Genomic DNA, 24892 nt, shown 5'->3' with positions numbered 1-24892 from the left:
CACTATGAGTTGAACTGCAAAGGTCATTGTAGTAGGATTGACAACATAAAACAAACTCAAATTGAAGAAAACAGTTTATTGTATCAAGACATGTTTTATATATTTCAGAACAGAATATTTCTTCATGTTACTATCAAAAACAATTAATTCAGTATACGTGTATAAAATAGAAAAGTATAGCCACAGGTACTGACATAATTTGTAGTTCAATTTGAAATGTTCCATAATTTTACATTTTATGACACTTATTTTTCTGTTGCACACTAATATATGATCGACACGTTCTTCTCCAAATGTACATAATGCTGCTGCTACAATTCCAATGAATGTAGTTGCATTTAATTCCACTGCTTTCTACATTGTATCCTGGAAGATATAGAAGAGTTTGTAGCTATCATGATCTACTAGAAGCCCAGATGTTTAGGAACGGTTCAAGCTATGAACCACAATTCATCTACTCAGCTTTTTTTCTGTCTAACAGAATTCAGTTTCCAAAGGATAACACCAAACGTGAACCAGTTAGAAAAATCCAGGCACACATGCTCACTTGAGATACATTCAAAATGCATTTTGATGCCAGCTGTGAACTGCAGTCCTTCTGAACTGGATCTACAAACAATATGACAATAACAGGATACTAGATTAAGGTCTAAACAGGGACTTTAAGTTCCTATTTGAGAAGCATTGAGCTGTAGAGTAGGAATTTCAGTTTACATTGTTATTACCCTGGGAATCCAGAGCCAATCATGTTATCATAGTACATGTGTATATACATACAAACACTTTAAAAAAAAACACTACTCTATTTTTCAGTACACTTATATATCTATTGTTGGAGCCAAAATGGTGTTTATTGTTTGAGGGAAACACAGGGTGAATGGGGACATGTAGTTCCTTCATTTGAACACAGAGTGGCACATTAACTTCAAAAGGGCATATAGGGAAGTGCCAGGTAATGGTAACAGGTGTGTGTGTGTGGATGGGAAGCAAAATAGTTTTTGACCGTGGTCGTGTCAACGTGGTAGTGCTGTATCCTGTCTTGTGGTATCTTGTGCTGCAACATGTAAGACTAATTTAATTCAAGTATATTGGACATTGCTGATTAATAAATGGATCAAAGAGACACAGCGCACTGGACAGGGGATTTGTTTGTGGCAGAACACGCGTCCGAACATGTTCTCCCGTTTGCCCCTCTAGTGGCTCCAATACTTAAATGGATTAAGGTTTGAGCCTCTACATCTAGTATAAAACAAGTATAAAAGGAGACAAATGAAAATTATAGATATCAAACTATCTGAAAAAAAGAATTGCAATTTGTACCATATGCTTCAATATACTTGACAAATTGGAGATAGACTATTTTTGTTTTGTTTTGATGAGATCCTTCTTCTTTTTATATCTGTTCTTGCTCTCGGAACTGAGGTGGATATTAAACCCATGCTTCAGGAAGATGGCGTACAGCCATACGTGACAGGATCATTGTTCAAAGACAAACTATTGTTTCACAAGGATGTTGCAGGCAACGGGCCCTCTGAATGTGAACCCCAGGTAGAACGTGATGTTTTCATTACTATGAGGCACTGATGGTACATGAAGAGGCAGGATATTGAACTTCTTTTTCCGAGGGCCTTCAAGGTACACCATTCCATCTTCAGTCCATCCAGAAACGCGATTCAGCATCGTGGCAATCTCAGGCTTTTTCCATGCTTCACCCCTGAACCACTTCATGCGTTTCTCAGTAATTGAGAACACCTTTGTGACACTTTCAAACTTTCTCTTGTGGACAAATTTATCCAGTCCGTTCCCACTGCCCAGAAAGAAATGGGTGTACAGCCTTCTTTTCCTCTGAGGAATGTCCTTCATCTTGGTCAAGTAGTCTTTTTTTAGGTGTTCAACAGCCGCTTGCACAATTTCATATTTGGTTTCTTTCTCATTATTTGTGTCATGATCCTCTGGCCAGAATAGCAAGGTAAGCAAGAACAGGGCACTTGGTAAACATTTCCTTTTGTCAGTTGGGAACTGATAACAAAGGTCCTGCAGCTCTTTCAGAGGAGCGACCTTTTTGATCTGTGGTGACAAGCAGTTCAGAGTAAGGTGGGCCATTATGTAATTGACAATATCCTTTTGACCAAATTTGGCCATTTTTGGATTGCTGGGGTAGAGAGAAAGGATGGTCTCGAGGAGAGGTACTGCATCCTTTTGGTCAGTTAGGTTGAAGAGGATGGATGTCATGTTTCCTCCACCAAGATAATAGATGATCATGCGCTTTTTGAAAGGAGTCAGATTGGTTGGGATTGATTCCCCTTGAAGCGCATTAAAATAAGTTTCACTGAAATATTTCCCATACTCTGAAGATTTTTTTGCCAACCATTTCAGTGGATGGCTTATCTTCTCCTCAGGACTTTCAGGGGTCTCTTCATCGAAACCAATGTCTGTCTGGAAGTAACTGAGGTCTTCTGAAATCCATTCGAGGGCATCTTGCATTGTCTTGTTGAGTTTTTTTAAACGGCCATGAAATGGTCTCCAGGCGTCTTCAACTTCCTCGGGAATGTACTCAGGCGTTGACAGGTACTTCATACACTCTGAATGGCCATTGGCTCTGTTTGCAAACACTTGCGTTGAAGAGATCAGTTTGAGCAGGCTGCATCCAACCTCAACTTCAGAGAAAAACCCTGAGCTATTACTGTTTTCCATATCTGCTTCAGCGGCTTTCTCACATTCTTGAAAGCAATCCAGGGCTGTCAGTGCAGTCTCCACAGCATCTGCTATATTCTGGGGTGTCTTTGGTACATTGGCATTCTCAATAGCTTTGCACTTAGCTTGGAACCATTTCCTGTACACCTGTCCTTTTGTGTCGAGAATGTACGAGTTGTTGGGCTGCTGTTTGGCTGCTGTCTCTGCCCAGTATTTGGCCTCTTCAAACTTTTCGTAAGTGTAATGAAGACGAGCAAGTTGTTGTGCAAAGAATGCATTGTTATGGAAACGCTGGAACGCTTCCTTGAGTAACTCAATTGCTTTGTCTGGACTTTTTTCCTTTTCACACACATGCTCAATCAGAGGAGAGAACAAACTGTCATATTTGTCCCCTTTGCTTATTCTGGATCGCCTTATGAACAGGGCTTTCAAAAATGACAGATATTCATCCCTTCCAAATCTGTGCTCAAAAAGCACGCTGTTGCAGAGCAAATCCATTGCCAAACTGCTTTGGGTTTGTTTTCCCCCCAAAAGTTGTTGGAGAATTTCCCTTGCAATGAGCGGGTGGATGATTCTGATTGATTCAATGTGTGTCTTGTCATCTCTAAGATGCAAGAAGACTAGTCTAGCCTGGTCACCGAGTGAGTTCTCAAACTCATGTTGGCGAAACCTTTCCAGGTGAATAGTTAAGGCAAGCAACGCTTGACAATGGGACCGAGAGATGAAAGAGTTTTGAACATAAGTGTTCAGCAGTGCCACATAGAGAATGAGGCTAGTGACAACAGGTTTACTGTCAATGCCTTGGAGCAAATGTTCCACAAAGTGTTGAACATACTTCTCATCGAATCCTTCACTCATCAGAACAAATGTCAGGAGGAATTCAGGTTCATATTGTGCCTCAAGCACCTTTCGTTTTCCAGCAAACTTTCTCTTCTCTTGATCAGACAGTTTGTGAGTGACGGACACGTTCTGTAAAGGAGACTCCCTGCATCTTTTCTCTGGATCATGGGATCGTCTGCAGCTCAACAAAATGAAACATAGAGTTCCATACAGGATTCGTTTGGTGTTCGTGGCAACCTCCAGTTCGTGCCTGAGATCATCAAGGTACTCTTTGTCTGAGTCTTCAATGAGGAGCAGCACAGTAAGACACCTCTGTGGATCTTTTTCCTCATATTCTCTCAGTTCAACTGCATGTTGCGCAACACCAGCAGCAGAGTATGAAGGCTTCACAACTGCACACCTGAGACTTTTCCTGTTGTTCCACAGCACTTGTCTTGCCACTGTGCTTCCACCACTTCCTGGATGATGGTAGATGTTTATACTGTTCACTGGAGTTTGATCTGCATTCCACTTCAAAGTGTCATTGACAGAATTGGAGACCTCCTGATAAGCATCTCTTTCAATTACCTCTCCAACATAATTGTGCTCAGCAAGCCAGAAATTCAACCAGTTTATTCTACCACCACGGTAGAACTGCTGGTCAATCTTCTCTTTCTCCTCGTCAATGAAGTCTTTGCTTGTTTCGTCACAATGATCGACCGTCAGAATTTCCAGAGAATACATCTTTTCCTCTTCGTGTGTTTCAAGAAGACATGTCCCCTTCACGAAGACTGGCAGGTGTTTTTTGGCGCATGCGTTGACAGATTGTATTTGCTGTAGAGTTGCATTAATGTGACTCATTTTCATCCCAACCACACTGGAATTGTTCACAGTTTCTGTTCCACATGACCCCTCTGCAAAGCTTTGCCACTTCTGGAAGTTTTTCTGTGATTCACAGATGCAGATGATGTCTTCATGGCCTTCCATGTCTGTGAAAAACTCATTAAAGGTGTGCAAGAGTGGTTTCTCAACTGGTGATGTGAGAAGAAAAACGACTTGGAATGTCCCTTTTGGCAAGATCTGTTTACAGATCAAAGACACAGATTCCCGCAGGACAGTCATTTTTGTCTTGATCCAAGTCATTTCATCACATGGACTGTCATTTCCTTTGAAGTCAGTGCGGCCGTGACAAAAGATCCAGCTAGTTTGCTCAAACAGATGCAATTGGCTCGTGAATTCTTTGATGCTCATGTCACCGGATATCCTATAGCTCTGCAGAGAATGAATGTTTGCAACGTGATGCTGAAGGTACTTACTGCAAAGACCTGATATCTTTGAGTCTGGGTCAAAGTCAAACACACAGAACATGGTCATGTTAAGCAGCCAGTTAAGGTTGCAAAGGTCATCAGGGTTGAATTTGTTAGTGACGAGTATGAACCATTTGTCCTTGTCGATGAATTTCTTCCCAGAAGCCATTAGCATTTTCAGTTTCTTTCCGAGGTCTTGGCAGAAGTCGGGGGCACCGAAGAACAGATTTTTTTCTGCTTCTTCTCTTTGAGCGTCCCGATCTTTGACTCGCTCGTAAAAATCACTTATGTCTTTGTCAAGCACCGGTTCTGTCTTTGAACCCACCCGCCGCAGAATAGTTTCTTTCTCAAATACTACTTTGTTTGATGACTCTATGAAGCTTGGCAGACCAACTTTATACACTTTGTTCTTCACAATACTTATTGAAGGCACAATGTCAACCTCAACCACATACCTCTTTTCTGTACTTTCGCGATCCATAACCTCAATGAACCTCGGTGGCCGCACACACTGGCGTACATGCTCTTTGGCAGAAGAGAAACTCCTTTCAATGTGGTCCAAAGCATCTACATAAATGTCTTTCTCTTGAATAGGGATACCAATTATCTCACCATGCACATTCCCTGTATCCTCCTTGCTGTCCATCACACCAAAGTGTATTGTGCCATTTGATCTGATATTCATACAGCCAGTTGCAAATTTAAGGACCTCTTTGGCAAATTTAGCTTGGAGTCTTGTGCGATCCAACGCAGCAGCTACAGCTAAAGACTTGAATTCATGGCATGGAGATATCAGATTAAAAGCACCTGACTCAGGTTGCAGGACTCTGTGCTTTACATATATGAAATCAATCCCTTCTTGATCAAATGGTCGTGGTCTGCAGTCTTCTTTTGAAGTGAACACATTTTGTTCCTGAGCTGCTTCTCTGTCCTTTACGACAGCTTGATCTTTCTCAGGAATCTGTGCCGGTGTACCTTCACTTGTTGTGTTTTCATCAATGTTTTCTTGTTCCAACTGTTTTTTTTTGCCACTGGATGTCTTTTTCTTCTCTTGGGACTTTTTCTTGGTGTTGATGAGCTCGTCTCTCTTTTGAATAATCAAATGAGCAGGCCCTAATTTCATGCCAATCTTTGACTTCAAAAAGTTCTCATTCAGTGACAGAAGGATTTGTCCATCTACCTCTTCCTCATAGAGCTTTTCTATGTACTGCTCCTTCACTCCAATTAATCTTAGCCAGTCGCTTACTTGAGATTCAGTCCAACCCTTGGGTGACTGCTCAAGTTCGTCAGCTGTATAGTGAGAAGAGAGAAAAAAAATAGTTTTGATTATGAATCAGAGAAGCACTTTGTTTCTCTGCCACACTTCAGGCACATGCAATTTGCTAATTTAGAGAAGGTTGGTCAATATTATTTATAATTTTCCAACTTCATTTCCCTTACCAATAAATTGATATCTAAGACTTTAATCTTTAATCCAGTAATAGACATTTTTTAGGGGGGATCTTTGTGGCAGTGGAAACAATCGTTTACTAAATGCAGCTTTTCGACTTTGAACTTCTAGGGATTGCCCTACGTGGCGGCCAGGGCATATTGACCATTGATCATATGGTATCACTATATGCCAATGACCTGTATGTTTGAATATGAATGGACTGTTTCCCTTCCCTACATAACCTCACGACTTAATCAATCTGCTTTCCAGCAGAGAGTGATTTATTACTTACTCAACTATCAAAAAAGTCACAATGAGAATTATTTTCCAGTTCAGAAAAAGATTTGGATCCCGTTTGCATAATGTGTGAAGAAATTATCAATATGAATGAGAACTGGCAAAATGGTAATGCTTAAAATGCATCATTGCAACCAATGTAAAACATTAGTCTGGAACTCTGTACTATCAATTTGTGTTGTTGCTGAAAACAGCTGTCTGCTGTGGCTGAGAATAAGTTCAATAAAACTGAGGAATGCAATTGAAACAAAACAGTTTATTTGTGCTCTGTATAACCAAAACAATGTGCTGAAAGAGTACAAAATGCCCCAATGAGATGAGGGGAACTGCAGTTGGTTGATATATAATTTATAAATGTGGGTTGGCCATGATTTTACGCATACTCATTTGACTCATTATGAAAATACATATTAATGTCATAATGTAAATAATATATAAATAACAGTAGATGGTCAACTGATAGTAGAGCCAACCTGTTGTGCTACGGTAATATTTGAGGTATTAACATTTTAAAAAGGAAAAGAAGATGCATTTCACTACAAACAGAAGAAAATACTGCACACCCTTGTACTGAAAAAAGGAAAGACATCTCAGAAAAAAGGACTCTTCTTTCCACTCACCCATGATTTTCTTTCTCCTTACTTCGTCACATTATCAACTTTGGCTTCTCCTATTTTCACTTTGCATCTGCATGAGAAAACATTTACAGTTACTTTAAACCCATTATCATCTTGACATGTGTGGATGAAATCTGGTGATCTGCTTCAGTTTGGAATCTTGTTTCCGCTAGTGCATTGTTGTAAGGTTTGGGAGAGACAGCGAGTGCCCTTACTGATAGTGGCAAGTCTGTGGCAGGCGTCAGTCAGGTGCCAGGACAGCGGCAAACATACGTCACTCGTTCGGCACCCCTGGCATGTTAGTTTAAATTTATTTAAATTTATTTTGTCGTCTCTTATTGACATTTTATGAAATTGTACATGTGCAATTGTTGAATAAAGAATAAAAAAAATTAAAAAAAGAAGCTGCCAAGCTGAGTGGGTGGAACCACATTTCCTGGGAACACCCATTGTTGTTAAGACAGGTCAGCTGCCGTAAATCCTATTTATGATTTTAGTTCAGTCAACTGAACCCCCGTTCTCTGCATACATCCTGCAAGCAACCTCGTTGTCCTTTTTTGTTCATCATTAATTTTATTCATGTACGATTTCGCTGGTTTTGAAACAAAAAGGAACAAAATATACTCTTTCCAAATAATTACTTGTATAGTCATTTACAACAATTGGCTAAAATAATAAAAATAAATCATCCTTTTTAATATAATTTAAAGCTACTTATCAAAACGTTTTTAAATACAAGTTGAATAATATCTCCACTTGTCCTCTCCTTATATGTAGTCGGTAGGTGCCACGAGCTGCCAGTGCCAGTCGTTGTCACAGGAGAGCCATGACTAGTCAGAGACTTGTCACCAGTAGTCAGAGACACAGTCCTGACACTTGACTGACGTCTGCCAAACGCTTGCCATTGTGATGCCAGTGCCACAAGGAGGAGGTCGGCCTTGCTGGGGGTTTGGCCCGACTTGGCCCAGCTTCCTCCTAATCTTGCTAAAATCTTGCTTGACTGTCTTTCTGTGGGGGCTTCTTCTTTCTCCAGCATTCCAGAGAAGCCAATGTGTTATCCTTCACCTAAGTTCCTGTAATCCACCTCTTATCTGCGTTTGGAGCGGAATACTCCCTGGTGTCCCCCTCAGACCATAAATGTTAAACATTCAGCCCTAAAAACTGTTGTTTTTCCAAAAATTGTAATGTAAATATAACTTGGGTTCTCTTACTGCAAGCGGTGGGTACTTAGGCCATGTACTTGTCTTCATTCACTGATGATTGAGAATTGAAAACTATTCATTTCCATTAATGTCAGATTTCCATAAACAGATATTATTGGCAAATAAAATGTACCCAAAATTACACTCCATATAGTTTTATCTTGTGGAATAATCCCCCCAAAAATGACGTGTTTTTGGACGTGCGCAGGAGGACATGCGCAGGAGGACTGCTGTAACGTGATGTTTATACCCTGAGTGCAAACCTTTGGCAGTGACACAACCCTATATTTACACCACAATGAATAACAAGAGTTCACTTTAAAAGACAATGAACACCGCCAAGGTGATGATATTATCAGGCAAATGACCATTTAATTATCTGAATACTGTGAAATTCACAAAGACTTCACAAAGCCCGTCCTAAGAATGGCAGACACTTGCATTGCTTTGGTCTGGCTTTGCTCGTGACCGATCAGAGTCAGTGAACTTTGGACTCACTGATTCTGCAAAACAAAGGAAGTCCAGGAATGACCATAAGAAAAACCTCATAAAAATGGTGCTTTATACTGCTTTTAAACGGTGAAAAAAGTGTCATTCTTAACATGAATCATGTGAAAATAAAGGTATAATTGTCTACAGAAATATGTTGTTAATAGACCAGAGAAAGCACAATAAACTGCGTAAAAGTGCATGAAAAAAAAAAAAAAAAAGAATCCCCAGATTTTGTTTCCGCTTTTTCTCACATGGTAACCGTCTAAACTGACCTGGACCTCCACGACACCCAATAGCCCGCGTGCACATCGCGGATTAACCTCGAGCCACATATGGAGATAGCAGATCATAACTTTTTGTACGTCAGCATTATACTATGAACATGTATGTAATACGCAGCACACCCATGAATATGCACACAAAAAAACCTGAACACAAGTAACTAAGTAAATAAAGCCGACCAGGGTTCTTACCTTCGATTGATACTGACAGAAATTCACAGTTAACCTTTTATTCTCTGGGAGGTTTTTTTGGACGTGCGCAGGAGGACTGCTGTAACGTGAACTATCTCCCTCAGTCTACTGGGCTGCACCCACTGCGTCTGCGCGCAGATCATCAGGTTTCGTTTAAACAAATACCTTGGTTGAGTCACACCCCTTTCCATTGTTAATGCCGGGGTGTGGCGTGGGAGTTCCAGACATAATATTACACCAGAACAAACCAGCCCAGTAGGTTATTAGTTTTAATGATAAATACATTTTATGAACCTGTTCCAGATACCACATGAAGGGAGCATCCTCGCCAGGTACCTGGACCTCTTATACTCACTACTGTGTCTTGGAGCAAAGTTTTACACACACTGATAAATAAGTGTGTGATGTGGTCTCAGTGATTCACACACCGGCTCAGTACTCGCTCTGTGTTATTATATTACTCCTTTTTAGAAGAGGCATGCTTCATTTGCTTGCCGTCAATTTTCTGCTGTTGCTGTATGCTAAAAAAATTAAACTAGCGATAGCTGGCTATTAGAGGCAGGATTGGTGATCTCCTGCCCTCAGCCACTGCCGGTCTATCCTCAGGTGAAGCAGCCTTGGAGGCGGCTGTGGGCCCTGTTCCTCCCATCAGCCTCGACCAATTGTCTTCAACGGTTTCTCCTTATAAACCTTCTACTACTCATTATAAGAATAATTTCTGTCATATTCATTGAATGTGCTGTAACTCTGTTACATTGTTCATTCTGTACACATGACATCTATTGTTTCTGTCTATCCGAGGAGAGGGATCCTCCTCTGTTGTTCTCCTGAAGGTTTCTTCGTTTTTTTCCCTGTGAAAGTTTTTTTCTTCTGTTTTTTGGGGGGACAGGGATGTCGTATGTGTACAGATTGTAAATCCCTCCGAGGCAAATTTGTAATTTGTGATTCTGGGTTATACAAAATAAACTGAATTGAATTGAAGGATAAGTATAACTAAACAGAGTGTTGCTATGATGACATTTATACAGTGATGGGTCGTCAGGGCCAGCTAAGCCTTCTCTTCTGGACTAAACAGAATCACAAAGTTATAGCTATATCATTTAATAGTTTTTCACAAATACACTACATGTATTATAATTATGTTTCCCTATTAGCTTATTTTCTCATTGCACAGCTCCTGTCTTCCTCTGTTGCTCTGCATCCAGCCTGCAGCACCTGAAGCTTTTTTTAAGGAGAGCTTTTATCCAATCAGATTTCACCTCAATGTCTCTATGGAAGCAGAGCGTTTCAAGCTGGCCTTTGCAGGTTAAAGTACACGGAGAGTGAACGTTATTGTTGATTGTCATAGTCTTCAACAAATCAGATCTTTAGTTTGACATGCTGGGCGTATTCTTTATGTATGATTGGTCAGTGGGCCAGCGTGACTTCTGTCAACAGAAAGCTACCTAGGTGCTAGCAAAACTCAGTAGTAGTCAGAGAAGTTAAGACATTGTTAGTTTGTTTTTTAACACTCAATGACTGAAGGAGGAGGAGAAACGGCCTTGCTAGTGGATTTACTGATGACGCCTTTCGCACAGAGGTTTACGGGCATTGTTCTGCCCTGCATATGTTAAAGAAGTGTTTAAGTTAACTGTTATGCGTTTTCATTGTTTCATGTATAATTGGGTGTAGCGCTTTTATTTTGACACCTGTAATGAAGCAGGAAGTGAGAAACAGGAAGTAGGAAGTTAAGTGCCGTAAACTGCAGGGAGCATGGTCATGGCTGTGTGGCACCCCATGTTTAATCCACAGTAATCCTTCGCCTGTATTCCTCAGAAAGCAATGACTGTAAGTGTTTTATATTCTTCATGTATTGTACAATTAGGAATAGTGACTTTTGTTAGCATGTCAAGGTGAATTGTGAACATAAAGCTGTTAATATTTATCTGCTATTCAATTAAGATGTTTTGTATTTTCTTTTCTAGTTTTACTCCGATTCAACGTTGTCAAGATGATTTGATGTTGGAAGTCAATAAAGGAGCAAGTACGCTCGCATTCCTGGCTCTTGAAAAGGAATTTGGCTGGCTGTTTATTTATGTTAACACTTTGGAAGTAAAACACATAGGGAGAACAGTACAGGCATGTTTGGCGGTGACGATCCTAATATTGACTGCCACTGTCGAGCGGACATTTTCCGCCCTGAATGGAGAAGGAGGGCATCTTGAGTATCAGCTTTGCTCTGAGGAACCACCAGCTAGAAGTTTGACTTCATATCTCTGAGATGACGGGTCCTTTAACTTGAGATAAAATAAGCATCCGTTCAGTTTTAGCAGCACACAGTAATAAGCCGTGTATAGGATATCAGAAGGTCTAATCTCTTTATTTATTCATATTTATGAAGTCAAGATTTGTGTTTTTAATTATTGAGGTAGTCACACAACAATGTCCAGCCCACTGTGGCTTACAACACACCACACATTAGTATGAGTCAGATTCAGAGTGCTGCAAATATATTTTCAAACAAAACTATTCAGAAAAATCAACTCCAGCAACATTGACAATGAGATCTTCTACTGACAACCCAACTACAAAATATGAGTAAATACTAATTAAATAGTCCATCTTGCCTTCTTTTGAGACAGTTAGTCAAAATAAACATAACGGCCACTGTAAAGTTGATTACCTCTGCACCATATTTCAGGATTTTTGTTTCATGAAAAATAAACTCTCCTGAATCCTCATAATACGTACAATACAAAAGAAAATGGGAATCACTTTCCACGTCCTCCCAAATCACACAGTTCACACAATCTGTTTTCCTCAATGTTTTTAACAACCTCAATGGCCAAAAGACACACATTTTACTCTTTAAATACATGTTCCCTTCAAACTACATCACAGTCATTGAAATCAACAGGGAAATCAAGATGGGCCTCCTGCACACAGCGTTACTCACAGTGAGATGGAAGCAGCCTGCAGTCTCTCCTGTGACTTCTAGGTGTGCAATGGGGATCTCCCTGGGGAGATGCGAGTGGGTGGCACAGGTCAGGGTGGCCTCCTGGCCTCGCAGGGTGGGAGAGAGGGCACCCATTCTGTAGCCAGGGTACAAACTGGCTACAGAAGCACCAAGGAGGTCCTGCAGAGTGAGGCAGAGGCTCGTAGCAGCATCCCCTCTCTTCACACCTCCTCTGGCTCAGAAACCTGTCTCTGGCACAATCAAACCGGCTCTCTGGGGCCAAGTTTTATTGGATTACCACCAAGTCTATCATGTGCTTTTGTTGTATTTCGCTTTGCATAGTCTGATCTCACCAGCGTGGTCTGGTGAACACACAAGTGGTTGATGAACAAACATGCTGACAGCGTAAAGACGAGGAGCACAGCTGCCGTGAGGTGAGACAGCAGACCCATAACCCTCACTGGAGAAGCGCGTCAGTTCGGTCAGAGCTATTATTTAACATTTCTCTCCAAACAAGTAACGTGCGAGTAGTGGCAGAAAACAACTTGTGTTGCAAAGGAGCGGACACGCAAAATTCGACGAGTATAAGTTATCTACGAAGAAATGCTATGTGTGTAGAGGAGGAAGCGAAGTGCAGGCTAACACTGAACTAGGGCAAGCGCAGTGGGACAAAAGTGTTCAAAACTACCACTGGTGCTCCTCCGCCTCTTCTATCTGTTGTGAATGAATGAAAACAGCAATGTCATGTCAGTCATAAAAGTTTCACTAAAGGAAATAAAATATATTGTAAACCAACTGCTGTCAAAAGTTATTTAAATCAAGATTCTTAACATGTTGTTTCCTAATCACAATAATGTAGTTAGATTTTCATCGCTTCAGACTTTAAGGGACAGTCCACATCAAAAGTATATTTTTCAGCTTTGTGTCGAATATAATGTGACTATATGGAAGTAAACTGCCCATAACAAGGTAACTGACACCAAAACAATCTAGATTTATTCATAGCACTACAGGTAAAAGAAACAATGTGTAATTGATTTATTTTTGAGAAGGGTCCCTTTAAAAATAAAAAAACTCTGATGATCAAGTCCCAATTAAAAAGAAAGTGCATATATTGCAGAAATATGTGCCATTTACCAATTAAAACTATGTGATATGTCAAAAACATGTTTGTGAGTACCTGTAAATATGATGACTACACATTAATTAAATAATTGTGTGCAACTATCAAAACCACAACTGGTAACTTGGTAAACATGTATTATTCTCGTCTTCGCACCATGTCGGAAAAGTTGGTGTTGGGTTATTTTATAAAACATTTTATCATTTCTAAAAGGTACATGGCTTAGCGCCAACATGTGTAGTGGGGATCACAATGACGATATTAACAGGCTAAGCTCTTATAATATGAATTAATATATTCTAAAAGGTCTATCACTATGAGTTGAACTGCAAAGGTCATTGTAGTAGGATTGACAACATAAAACAAACTCAAATTGAAGAAAACAGTTTATTGTATCAAGACATGTTTTATATATTTCAGAACACTAATGTTTACAGAGTCAAGTATTTATTCATGTTACTATAGAAAACAATTAATTCAGTATAAGTGTATAAAATAGAAAAGTATAGCCACAGGTACTGACATAATTTGTAGTTCAATTTGAAATGTTCCATAATTTTACATTTTATGACACTTATTTTTCTGTTGCACATTAATATATGATCAACACGTTCTTCTCCAAATGTACATAATGCTGCTGCTACAATTCCAATGAATGTAGTTGCATTTAATTCCACTGCTTTCTACATTGTATCATGGAAGATATAGAAGAGTTCGTAGCTATCATGATCTACTAGAAGCCCAGATGTTTAGGAACGGTTCAAGCTATGAACCACAATTCATCTACTCAGTTTCTTTTCTGTCTAACAGCGGTCTAATTCAGTTTCCAAAGGATAACACCAAACGTGAACTAGTTAGAAAAATCCAGGCACACATGCTCACTTGAGATGCATTCAAAATGCATTTTGATGCCAGGTGTGAACTGCAGTCCTTCTGAACTGGATCTACAAACAATATGACAATAACAGGATACTAGATTAAGGTCTAAACAGGGACTTTAAGTTCTTATTTGAGAAGCATTGAACTGTAGAGTAGGAATTTCAGTTTACATTGTTATTACCCTGGGAATCCAGAGCCAATCATGTCATCATAGTACATGTTTATATACATACAAAACTGGACACTGCTCTATTTTTCAGTACACTTATATATCTATTGTTGGAGCCAAAATGGTGTTTATTGTTTGAGGGAAACACAGGGTGAATGGGGACATGTAGTTCCTTCATTTGAACACAGAGTGGCACATTAACTTCAAAAGGGCATATAGGGAAGTGCCAGGTAATGGGAACAGGTGTGTGTGTGTGGATGGGAAGCAAAATAGTTTTTGACCGTGGTCGTGTCAACGTGGTAGTGCTGTATCCTGTCTTGTGGTATCTTGTGCTGCAACATGTAAGACTAATTTAATTCAAGTATATTGGACATTGCTGATTAATAAATGGATCAAAGAGACACAGCGCACTGGACAGGGGATTTGTTTGTGGCAGAACACGCGTCCGAACATGTTCTCCCGTTTGCCCCTCTAGTGGCTCCAATACTTAAATGAATAAAGGTTTGAGCCTCTACATCTAGTATAAAACAAGTATAAAAGGAGACAAATGAAAATTATAGATCTCAAACTATCTGAAAAAAAGAATTGCAATTTGTACCATATGCTTCAATATACTTGACAAATTGCAGATAGACTCTTTTTGTTTTGTTTTGACGAGATCTTTCTTCTTTTTATATCGGTCCTTGCTCTTGGAATTGAGGTGGATATTAAACCCATGCTTCAGGAAGATGGCGTACATCCATACGTGACAGGATCATTGTTCAAAGACAAACTATGGTTTCACAAGGATGTTGCAGGCAACGGGCCCTCTGAATGTGAACCCCAGGTAGAACGTGATGTTTTCATTACTATGAGGCACTGATGGTACATGAAGAGGCAGGATATTGAACTTCTTTTTTCGAGGGCCTTCAAGGTACACCACTCCATCTTCAGTCCATCCAGAAACGCGATTCAGCATCGTGGCAATCTCAGGCTTTTTCCATGCCTCACCCCTGAACCACTTCATGCGTTTCTCGGAAATTGAGAACACCTTTATGACTCTTTCAAACTTTCTCTTGTGGACAAATTTATCCAGTCCGTTCCCACTGCCCAGAAAGAAATGGGTGTATAGCCTTCTTTTCCTCTGAGGAATGTCCTTCATCTTGGTCAAGTAGTCTTTTTTTAGCTGTTCAACAGCCGCTTGCACAATTTCATATTTGGTTTCTTTCTCATTATTTGTGTCATGATCCTCTGGCCAGAATAGCAAGGTAAGCAAAAACAGGGCACTTGGTAAACATTTCCTTTTGTCAGTTGGGAACTGATAACAAAGGTCCTGCAGCTCTTTCAGAGGAGCGACCTTTTTGATCTGTGGTGACAGGCAGTTCAGAGTAAGGTGGGCCATTATGTAATTGACAATATCCTTTTGACCAAATTTGGCCATTTTTGGATTGCTGGGGTAGAGAGAAAGGATGGTCTCGAGGAGAGGCACTGCATCCTTCTGGTCAGTTAGGTTGAAGAGGATAGATGTCATGTTTCCCCCACCAAGATGATAGATGATCATGCGTTTTTGGAAAGGAGTCAGATTTGTTGGGATTGATGCCCCTTGAAGCTCATTAAAATAAGTTTCACTGAAATATTTCCCATACTCTGAAGATTTTTTTGCCAACCATTTCAGTGGATGGCTTATCTTCTCCTCAGGTCTTTCAGGGGTCTCTTCATCGAAACCAATGTCTGTCTGGAAGTAACTGAGGTCTTCTGAAATCCATTCGAGGGCATCTTGCATTGTCTTGTTGAGTTTTTTCAAACGGCCATGAAATGGTGCCCAGGCGTCTTCAACTTCCTTGGGAATATACTCAGGTGTTGACAGGTACTTCATGCACTCTGAATGGCCATTGGCTCTGTGTGCAAACACTTGCGTTGAAGAGATCAGTTTGAGCAGGCTGCATCCAACCTCAACTTCAGAGAAAAACCCTGAGCTATTACTGTGTTCCGTATCTGCTTCAGCGGCTTTCTCACATTCTTGAAAGCAATCCAGGGCTTTCAGTGCAGTCTCCACAGCATCTGCTATATTCTGGGGTGTCTTTGGTACATTGGCATTCTCAATAACTTTGCACTTAGCTTGGAACCATTTCTTGTACACCTGCCCTTTTGTGTCGAGAATGTACGAGTTGTTGGGCTGCTGTTTGGCTGCTGTCTCTGCCCAGTATTTGGCCTCTTCGAACTTTTCGTAAGTGTAATGAAGACGAGCAAGGTGTTGTGCAAAGAATGCATTGTTATGGAAACGCTGGAACGCTTCCTTGAGTAACTCAATTGCTTTGTCTGGACTTTTTTCCTTTTCACACACATGCTCAATCAGAGGAGAGAAAAAACTGTCATATTTGTCACCTTTGTTTATTCTGGATCGCCTTATCAACAGTGCTTTCAAAAATGACAGATATTCATCCCTTCCAAATCTGTGCTCAAAAAGCACGCTGTTGCAGAGCAAATCCATTGCCAAACTGCTTTGGGTCTGTTTGTCCCCCAAAAGTTGTTGGAGAATTTCCTTTGCAATGAGCGGGTGGATGATTCTGATTGATTCAATGTGCGTCTTATCATCTCTAAGGTGCAAGAAGACTAGTTTAGCCTGTTCACCGAGGGATTTCTCAAACTCATGTTGGCGAAACCTTTCAAAGAGAATGGTTAAGGCAAGCAACGCTTGACAATGGGACTGAGAGATGAAAGAGTTTTGAACATAAGTGTTCAGCAGTGCCACATAGAGAATGAGGCTAGTGACAACAGATTTACTGTCAATGCCTTGGAGCAAATGTTCCACGAACTGTTGAACATACTTCTCATCGAATCCTTCACTCATCAGAACAAATGTCAGGAGGAATTCAGGTTCATATTGTGCCTCAAGCACCTTTCGTTTTCCAGCAAACTTTCTCTTCTCTTGAGCAGACAGTTTGTGAGTGACGGACACGTTCTGTAACGGAGACTCCTTGCATTTTTTCTCTGGATCATGGGATCGTCTGCAGCTCAACAAAATGAAACATAGAGTTCCATTCAGGATTCTTTTGGTGTTCGTGGCAACCTCCAGTTCGTTTCTGAGATCATCAAGGTACTCTTTGTCTGAGTCTTCAATGAGGAGCAGCACAGTAAGACACCTCTGTGGATCTTTTTCCTCATATTCTCTCAGTTCAACTGCATGTTGCGCAACACCAGCAGCAGAGTATGAAGGCTTCACAACTGCACACCTGAGACTTTTCCTGTTGTTCCACAGCACTTGTCTTGCCACTGTGCTTCCACCACTTCCTGGATGATGGTAGATGTTTATACTGTTCACTGGAGTTTGATCTGCATTCCACTTCAAAGTGTCATTGACAGAATTGGAGACCTCCTGATAAGCATCTCTTTCAATTACCTCTCCAACATAATTGTGCTCAGCAAGCCAGAAATTCAACCAGTTAATTCTACCACCACGGTAGAACTGCTGGTCAATGTTTTCTTTCTCTTCGTCAATGAAGTCTTTGCTTGTTTCGTCACAATGATCGACCGTCAGAATTTCCAGAGAATACATCTTTTCCTCTTCGTGTGTTTCAAGAAGACATGTCCCCTTCACGAAGACTGGCAGGTGTTTTTTGGCGCATGCGTTGACAGATTGTATTTGCTGTAGAGTTGCATTAATGTGACTCATTTTCATCCCAACCACACTGGAATTGTTCACAGTTTCTGTTCCACATGACCCCTCTGCAAAGCTTTGCCACTTCTGGAAGTTTTTCTGTGATTCACAAATGCAGATGATGTCTTCATGGCCTTCCATGTCTGTGAAGAACTCATTAAAGGTGTGCAAGAGTGGTTTCTCAACTGGTGATGTGAGAAGAAAAACGACTTGGAATGTCCCTTTTGGCAAGATCTGTTTACAGATCAAAGACACAGATTCCCGCAGGACAGTCATTTTTGTCTTGATCCAAGTCATTTCATCACATGGACTGTCATTTCCTTTGAAGTCAGTGCGGCCGTGACAAAAGATCCAGCTAGTTTGCTCAAACAGATGCAATTGGCTCGTGAATTCTTTGATGCTCATGTCACCGGATATCCTATAGCTCTGCAATGAATGAATGTTTGCAACGTGATGCTCAAGGTACTTACTGCAAAGACCTGATATCTTTGAGTCTGGGTCAAAGTCAAACACACAGAACATGGTCATGTTAAGCAGCCAGTCAAGGTTGCAAAGGTCATCAGGGTTGAATTTGTTAGTGACAAGTATGAACCATTTCTCCTTGTCGATGAATTTCTTCCCACAAGCCATTAGCATTTTCAGTTTCCTTCCCAAGTCTTGGCAGAAGTCGGGGGCACCGAGGAACATATTTTTTTCTGCTTCTTCTCTTTGAGCGTCCCGATCTTTGACTCGCTCGTAAAAATCACTTATGTCTTTGTCAAGCACCGGTTCTGTCTTTGAACCCACCCGCCGCAGAATTGTTTCTTTCTCAAATTCTACTTTGTTTGATGACTCTTTGAAGTTTGGCAGACCAACTTTATACACTTTGTTCTTCACAATACTTATTGAAGGCACAATGTCAACCTCAACCACATACCTCTTTTCTGTACTTTCGCGATCCATAACCTCAATGAACCTCGGTGGCCGCACACACTGGCGTACATGCTCTTTGGCAGAAGAGAAACTTTTTTCAATGTGGTCCAAAGCATCTACATAAATGTCTTTCTCTTGAATAGGGATACCAATTATCTCACCATGCACATTTCCTGTATCCTCCTTGCTGTCCATCACACCAAAGTGTATTGTGCCATTTGATCTGATATTCATACAGCCAGTTGCAAATTTAAAGACCTCTTTGGCAAATTTAGCTTGGAGTCTTGTGCGATCCAACGCAGCAGCTACAGCTAAAGACTTGAATTCATGGCATGGAGATATCAGATTAAAAGCACCCGATTCAGGTTGCAGGACTCTGTGCTTTACATATATGAAATCAATCCCTTCTTGATCAAATGGTCGTGGTCTGCAGTCTTCCTTTGAAGTGAACACATTTTGTTCCTGAGCTGCTTCTCTGTCCTTTACGACAGCTTGATCTTTCTCAGGAATCTGTGCCGGTGTACCTTCACTTGTTGTGTTTTTATCAATGTTTTCTTGTTCCAACTGTTTTTTTTTGCCACTGGATGTCTTTTTCTTCTCTTGAGGCTTTTTCTTGGAGTTGATGAGCTCATCTCTCTTTTGAATAATCAAATGAGCAGGCCCTAATTTCATGCCAATCTTTGACTTCAAAAAGTCTTCATTCAGTGACAGAAGGATTTGTCCATCTACCTCTTCCTCATAGATCTTTTCTATGTACTGCTCCTTCACTCCAATTAATCTTAGCCAGTCGCTTACTTGAGATTCAGTCCAACCCTTGGGTGGCTGCTCAAGTTTGTCAGCTGTATAGTGGGAAGAGAGAAAAAAAAAATAGTTTTGATTATGAATCAGAAGCACTTCGTTTCTCTGCCACACTTCAGGCACATGCGATTTGCTAATTTAGAGAAGCGTGGTCAATAATATTTTTTATTTTCCAACTTGATATCTTTAATCCAGTAATACAATTTTTTGGGGGGCTCTTTATAGCAGCGGAAACATCTGTTTACAAAATGTAGCTTTTCGACTTAGCCATTGAACCTTTGGGGATTGCCCTACGTGGCGGCCAGGGCATATTGACCATTGATCATATGGTATCACTCTACGCCAATCACTTGTATGTTTGAATATGAATGGACTGTTTCCCTTCCTGACACAGTCTCACGACTTAATCAATCTGCTTTCCAGCGTCGGCTGATTCATTACTTACTCAAGTATGAGTCACACTGAGAATGAATTTCCAGTTCGGGAAACTATTTTGATCCTATTTGCAAAATGTGCTAAGAAATTATCAATGTGTATGAGAACTGACAAAAATGGTAATGCTTAAAATGTATGATTGCACCAATGTAAAACATTAGTCTGGAACTCTGTAATATAAATGTTTTTTTTTGGCGACAACGGCTGAGAATAAGGTCAATAAAACGAAGCAATGCAATTGAACCAAGACATCTTTGTGCTCTGTAGAACCAAAACAATGTGCTGAAAAAGTCCTAAATGCCCTATAGAGATGAGGCGAACGGCAGAGTTGAATAATAAATGTGGGTTGGCCACCATTTTACACATAATTTGACTCGTTATTATGAAAATATATATTAATGTTATAATGTTAATAATATATACATAACAGTAGATGGTAGAGCCAAACTGTGGTGCCACGGTAATATTTTAGGTATTAACACTTTAAAAGCAAAATAGGAAAAGATACATTTCACTATAAACAGAACAAAATACTGCACACCCTTGTACAATAAAAAGGAAGGACAGCTCAGAAAAAAGGACTCATCTTTCCACTCACCCATGATTTTCTTTCGCCTTACTTCAACACATTATCACCTTCCATCTGCATGAGAAAACATTTACAGTTACTTTAAATCCATTATCATCTTGACATGTGTAGATGAAATCTGGTGGTCTGCTTCAGTTTGGAATCTTGTTTCCACTAGTATTGTTGTGAACGGCTCTATTTCCACACAATTTATGTTTAAAAACATCGCTTTTTACGCCGTTTAATAGCATTTAATAGTCAATAAGCCCAAAGTTTCTGTAACCAATCGGTCAAGAGTAAAGCCAGACCAAAGCAATGCAAGTGCTGCAACTGTCTGCCATTGTAGGACGGGATCCACGATGTCTTTGTGAATATTTGAGAATTACAGTTATTTGCCTGATAAAATAATCACATTGCCGGCCTTCATTTTCTTTTAAAATGGTAATTTTGTATCATTGTTGTTAGAAAAATTCTACTCTACACCAAGTGTGAAATCATTAATCAGGTAATGTATTCTTGTAAGAAGGAGCAGAGTTGAAATCACACATGTTTCTAAGTTTCTACTCAAAGGTGTTGTCTCTGCTTCGGTCCTTTAAACACTTCATGCCAGGAGGGGGTGGTGGAGGTTTGGCCCGACTTGACCCAGCTCCCTTCTTATTTTGCTAAATCTTGACTGTCTTTCTGTAGATGTGCAGATGTGTTATTCTTCATATAGAGCAGGGGTCAGGAACCTTTTTGACTGGGAGAGCCATAAAGGCCAAATATATTTCATTGAGAGCCATAAAATAAATTAAATATGTCTTACTTTTAATGCGACTTCTGGTGCTGCATGGTTTTGCTGATGTCCTTGTAGTCTGGTTCATACGTGGTGAGGTTGAGCACTTTGAGGGTGCTTTGAGATGACAGCAAATGCATCAATATGTATACAAGGTTGATATTTATTCAATATCCTTTATAATGGCTGGACTTTGGGAACATTTTAATGATGGTGTTTTACCAGTCAGTTTAGTTGAACTTAAAGGATCTTTGTTGAACTTCAATAAGGGGAGGTTATGACTGGTTCACTGGCTATGACTGATAGATATATATAAAAAATAAAAGCATCAAAGGTGTTTAGTCATTTCTCAGCAGGTACAACATTTAAAGAAAAATGCTAATGCAGTGCTTAACAATAATTATAGGCCTATTAAATTGACATGGTGTCATTTTTCCTAAAGGTAGCCTATATAAACAATTTAATAACTTCATATTCTTCATATTTAAATGTCTGAAAGTTTCATCCTACCTGTGTCAGTTTGGACTATTTCATCTAGCCACTCATGTTTGACCATTAGGCAGACCTTTTTCTGGGGCGCCTGCTCTGCCTTTCTTTTCGCCATGGTAGCCTATAACTGCTGGAGCAGGGCCCGCCAAGAGGAGCCTAAACAGTGCCGGCCCTAGCTCATGTGGCGCTCTAGGCGAGCTTCACTCCTGGCGCCCGGAGGAGGACAGCGGGGGGTGAGGGGTGCTAACGGAGGCAGAGCGCTAGCAGAGGTACAGAGAGCGCATGTCGAGAAACAGGACGCTGATTGGCCAAGAAAACTCGACACGTCAAATATCTTATTATTGTGAAGATGGCTCACTCCTATCTCAGAAACACTGGCGCAAAAAAGATTAACTCCTGAAAAAAAATTGTTTGCGCGGCCACTTCGACTGGCGCACGCGCGCAGTTTAGAGGGAACACTGCCCGTGACCCGTGAAATTTATCTTCAAAACTAGTATTTTAAAATCAGTTCCAAACTGATTATTTTTTTTCCAACTCAAAATTGTCTGGGAGCCATATGCCGTCACCGGAAGAGCCATATGCCGTCACCGGAAGAGCCATATATGGCTCGCGAGCCATATACCGTCACCGGAAGAGCCATATATGGCTCGTGAGCCATATGCCGTCACCGGAAGAGCCATAGGTTCATAGGATATAGAGGTTCCTGTGGTTATCTGTGTTTGGAGAGGAATACTCCCCGGTGCCCTCTCAGACCATAAATGTTAAACATTCAGCCCTACTGAAAACAGTTATTTTTCCAATAATTGTAGTGTAAATATAACTTGTGGGTTCTGTCACTGCAAGAGGTGAGTCAGATTTACATAAACAGATATTGTCAAATAAAATGTACTTACACTTACACTCCATATAGTTTCATCTTGTGGAATAATCAACCTTACAATTAATCAAAAGCGTTTCTAGAGCAAAAAAAAAAAAGTTATAATTGTAAAAGTCAGTCCTGAACTCGCTAACCTATTGTAATAGCCATTACGCTTTCTTAAATTTAATTAAAAAGACAGTTGTGAAAAGTTACTTCATTAAATTCAAAAGATTAATATACGTAATTTGTGATCATATTCTCAGGCAAATCAACATTTGATAGACCGAACTGTACAATCCTCAATCATCTGGCAGTGAATGAAGACAATGTTATAGCCTGAGTGCCAACCTTTTGCAGTGACACAACCCTATATATACCACAATGAATCACTTTAAAAGACAATGAACGTGCCAAGGAGATGATATTATCAGGCAAATTACCATTTCATTATCTGAATACTGTGAAATTCACAAAGACTTCAGAGCCCGTCCTAACAATGGCAGACACTTGCATTGCTTTGGTTTGGCTTTGCTCGTGACCGATTGGTTACAGAAACGTTGGGCTCACTGACTCTGCAAAACAAAGGAAGTTGGCTCATGACCATAAGAAAAACGTCATAAAAATGGCGCTTTATACTGCTTTTAAACGGCGGAAAAAGTGACGTTTTTAACATGAATCTTGTGAAAATAGAGGCCTAATTGTCTACAGAAATATACTGTTAATAGACCAGAGAAAGCGCAATAAACTGCGTAAAAGTGCATGAGAAAAAGAAGAAAAGAGCATCCCCAGATTTTGTTTCCGCTTTTTCTCAATCGGTACCCGTCTAAACTGACCTGGACCTCCACGACACCCAACAGCCCGCGTGCACATCGCTGGTTAACCTCGAGCCACATATGGAGATACCAGATCATAACTTTTTGTACGCCAGCATTATACTATGAGCATGTATGAAATACGCAGCACACCCATGAATATTGAAAAGAAAAAAAATCTAAACACAAGCAACTAAGTAAATGAAGCCGACCAGGGTTCTTACCTTGGATCGATACTGACAGAAAACATTTTATTCTCCGGGAGGTTTTTAAGACGTGCGCAGGAGGACTTGCTGTAACGTGATCTATCGCCCTCTTTCTACTGGGCTGCACCCACTGCGTCTGCGCAGATCACCAGGTTTCGTTTCCCAGTAAAACACATTAAACCCCCTCCGCCCCTCCTCAAGAAGGAGGCAGACGGGGAAAAAAAGACGAACTTGTTTTAAAATAGCTACAAGCCGTTTCTGCTCTGGTTTAAGCTCCGGCAGTATGTATTCAATAGCAGAACAACTCTGGTCCCAATAGTGAAATGGGTTTGTGAAGAAATAATTAATGTATGTACAATAACGGCAGATATACTGTAAATGTGCCCAATTTAAAAAAAGGCAAAGATCACCTGTTTGAACGGAGCTGCAGCATTTAACATCACATTAAATAACTGTGTTGAGTCACACCCCGCATTAACAATGGAAAGGTTAATGTCGGGGTGTGACTCAACACAAGTTATTTAATGTGATGATAAATGGTGTGGTATGATATATTATTTCAATATAATATTTCACCAGGACAAACCAGCCCCATGTGCTTGAGCGTGAAAGAGCAGTGGGACATCCTCGCCAGGTAACTGGACCACTTATACACACTCCTATGTCAATACATAAGGGTGTGATTTGGTCTCGGTGAGTCACTCAGCGGCTCAGTACTCGCTCTGTGTTACTGTATTACTCCTTTTTGGAAGAGGCATGCTTAATTTGCTTACAGTTAAATATCTGCTGCGTAAATGCTGAGACAGAGGAAAGTTACACCGGAGGCTACGCTAAAGAATGTAAACTGTAGCGATAGCCGACTGACAATTCAGTGCAGTGGAGTACCTGAATACAAATGTGTCAAGCTTCTTTTAGGCACCGATCGTTGTTAAATATATATATTTTCCCTGATAGCCATCTTG

At 40.4% G+C, this 24892-nt stretch overlaps 2 protein-coding genes across 2 annotated transcripts; both read right to left on the bottom strand.

The window, feature by feature from the left end:
* Positions 1–109: 109 nt before the first annotated feature.
* On the bottom strand, positions 110–20823 carry LOC306750232 (sterile alpha motif domain-containing protein 9-like; the record flags this gene model as incomplete). Its single annotated transcript, XM_079233627.1, has 3 exons — positions 110–1290; positions 15009–19827; positions 20820–20823. The coding sequence occupies 2 exons, from the start codon at positions 20821–20823 to the stop codon at positions 15212–15214; spliced, it is 4620 nt and encodes a 1539-aa protein (XP_079089753.1). The 3' UTR covers positions 110–1290; positions 15009–15211.
* LOC306750233 (sterile alpha motif domain-containing protein 9-like) lies at positions 1289–12403 on the bottom strand (the record flags this gene model as incomplete). The annotated part of the gene is made up of 2 exons (XM_079233628.1): positions 1289–6110; positions 12265–12403. 2 exons carry the CDS (start codon positions 12401–12403, stop codon positions 1495–1497), a joined length of 4755 nt encoding a protein of 1584 aa, XP_079089754.1. The 3' UTR covers positions 1289–1494.
* Positions 20824–24892: the final 4069 nt, after the last annotated feature.

This window comes from Taurulus bubalis (genome assembly GCF_910589615.1).
Source record: "Taurulus bubalis genome assembly, chromosome: 17".
NCBI classification, from domain to species: Eukaryota; Metazoa; Chordata; class Actinopteri; order Perciformes; family Cottidae; genus Taurulus; species Taurulus bubalis.
This window is presented reverse-complemented; position numbering and strand designations above follow the sequence as displayed.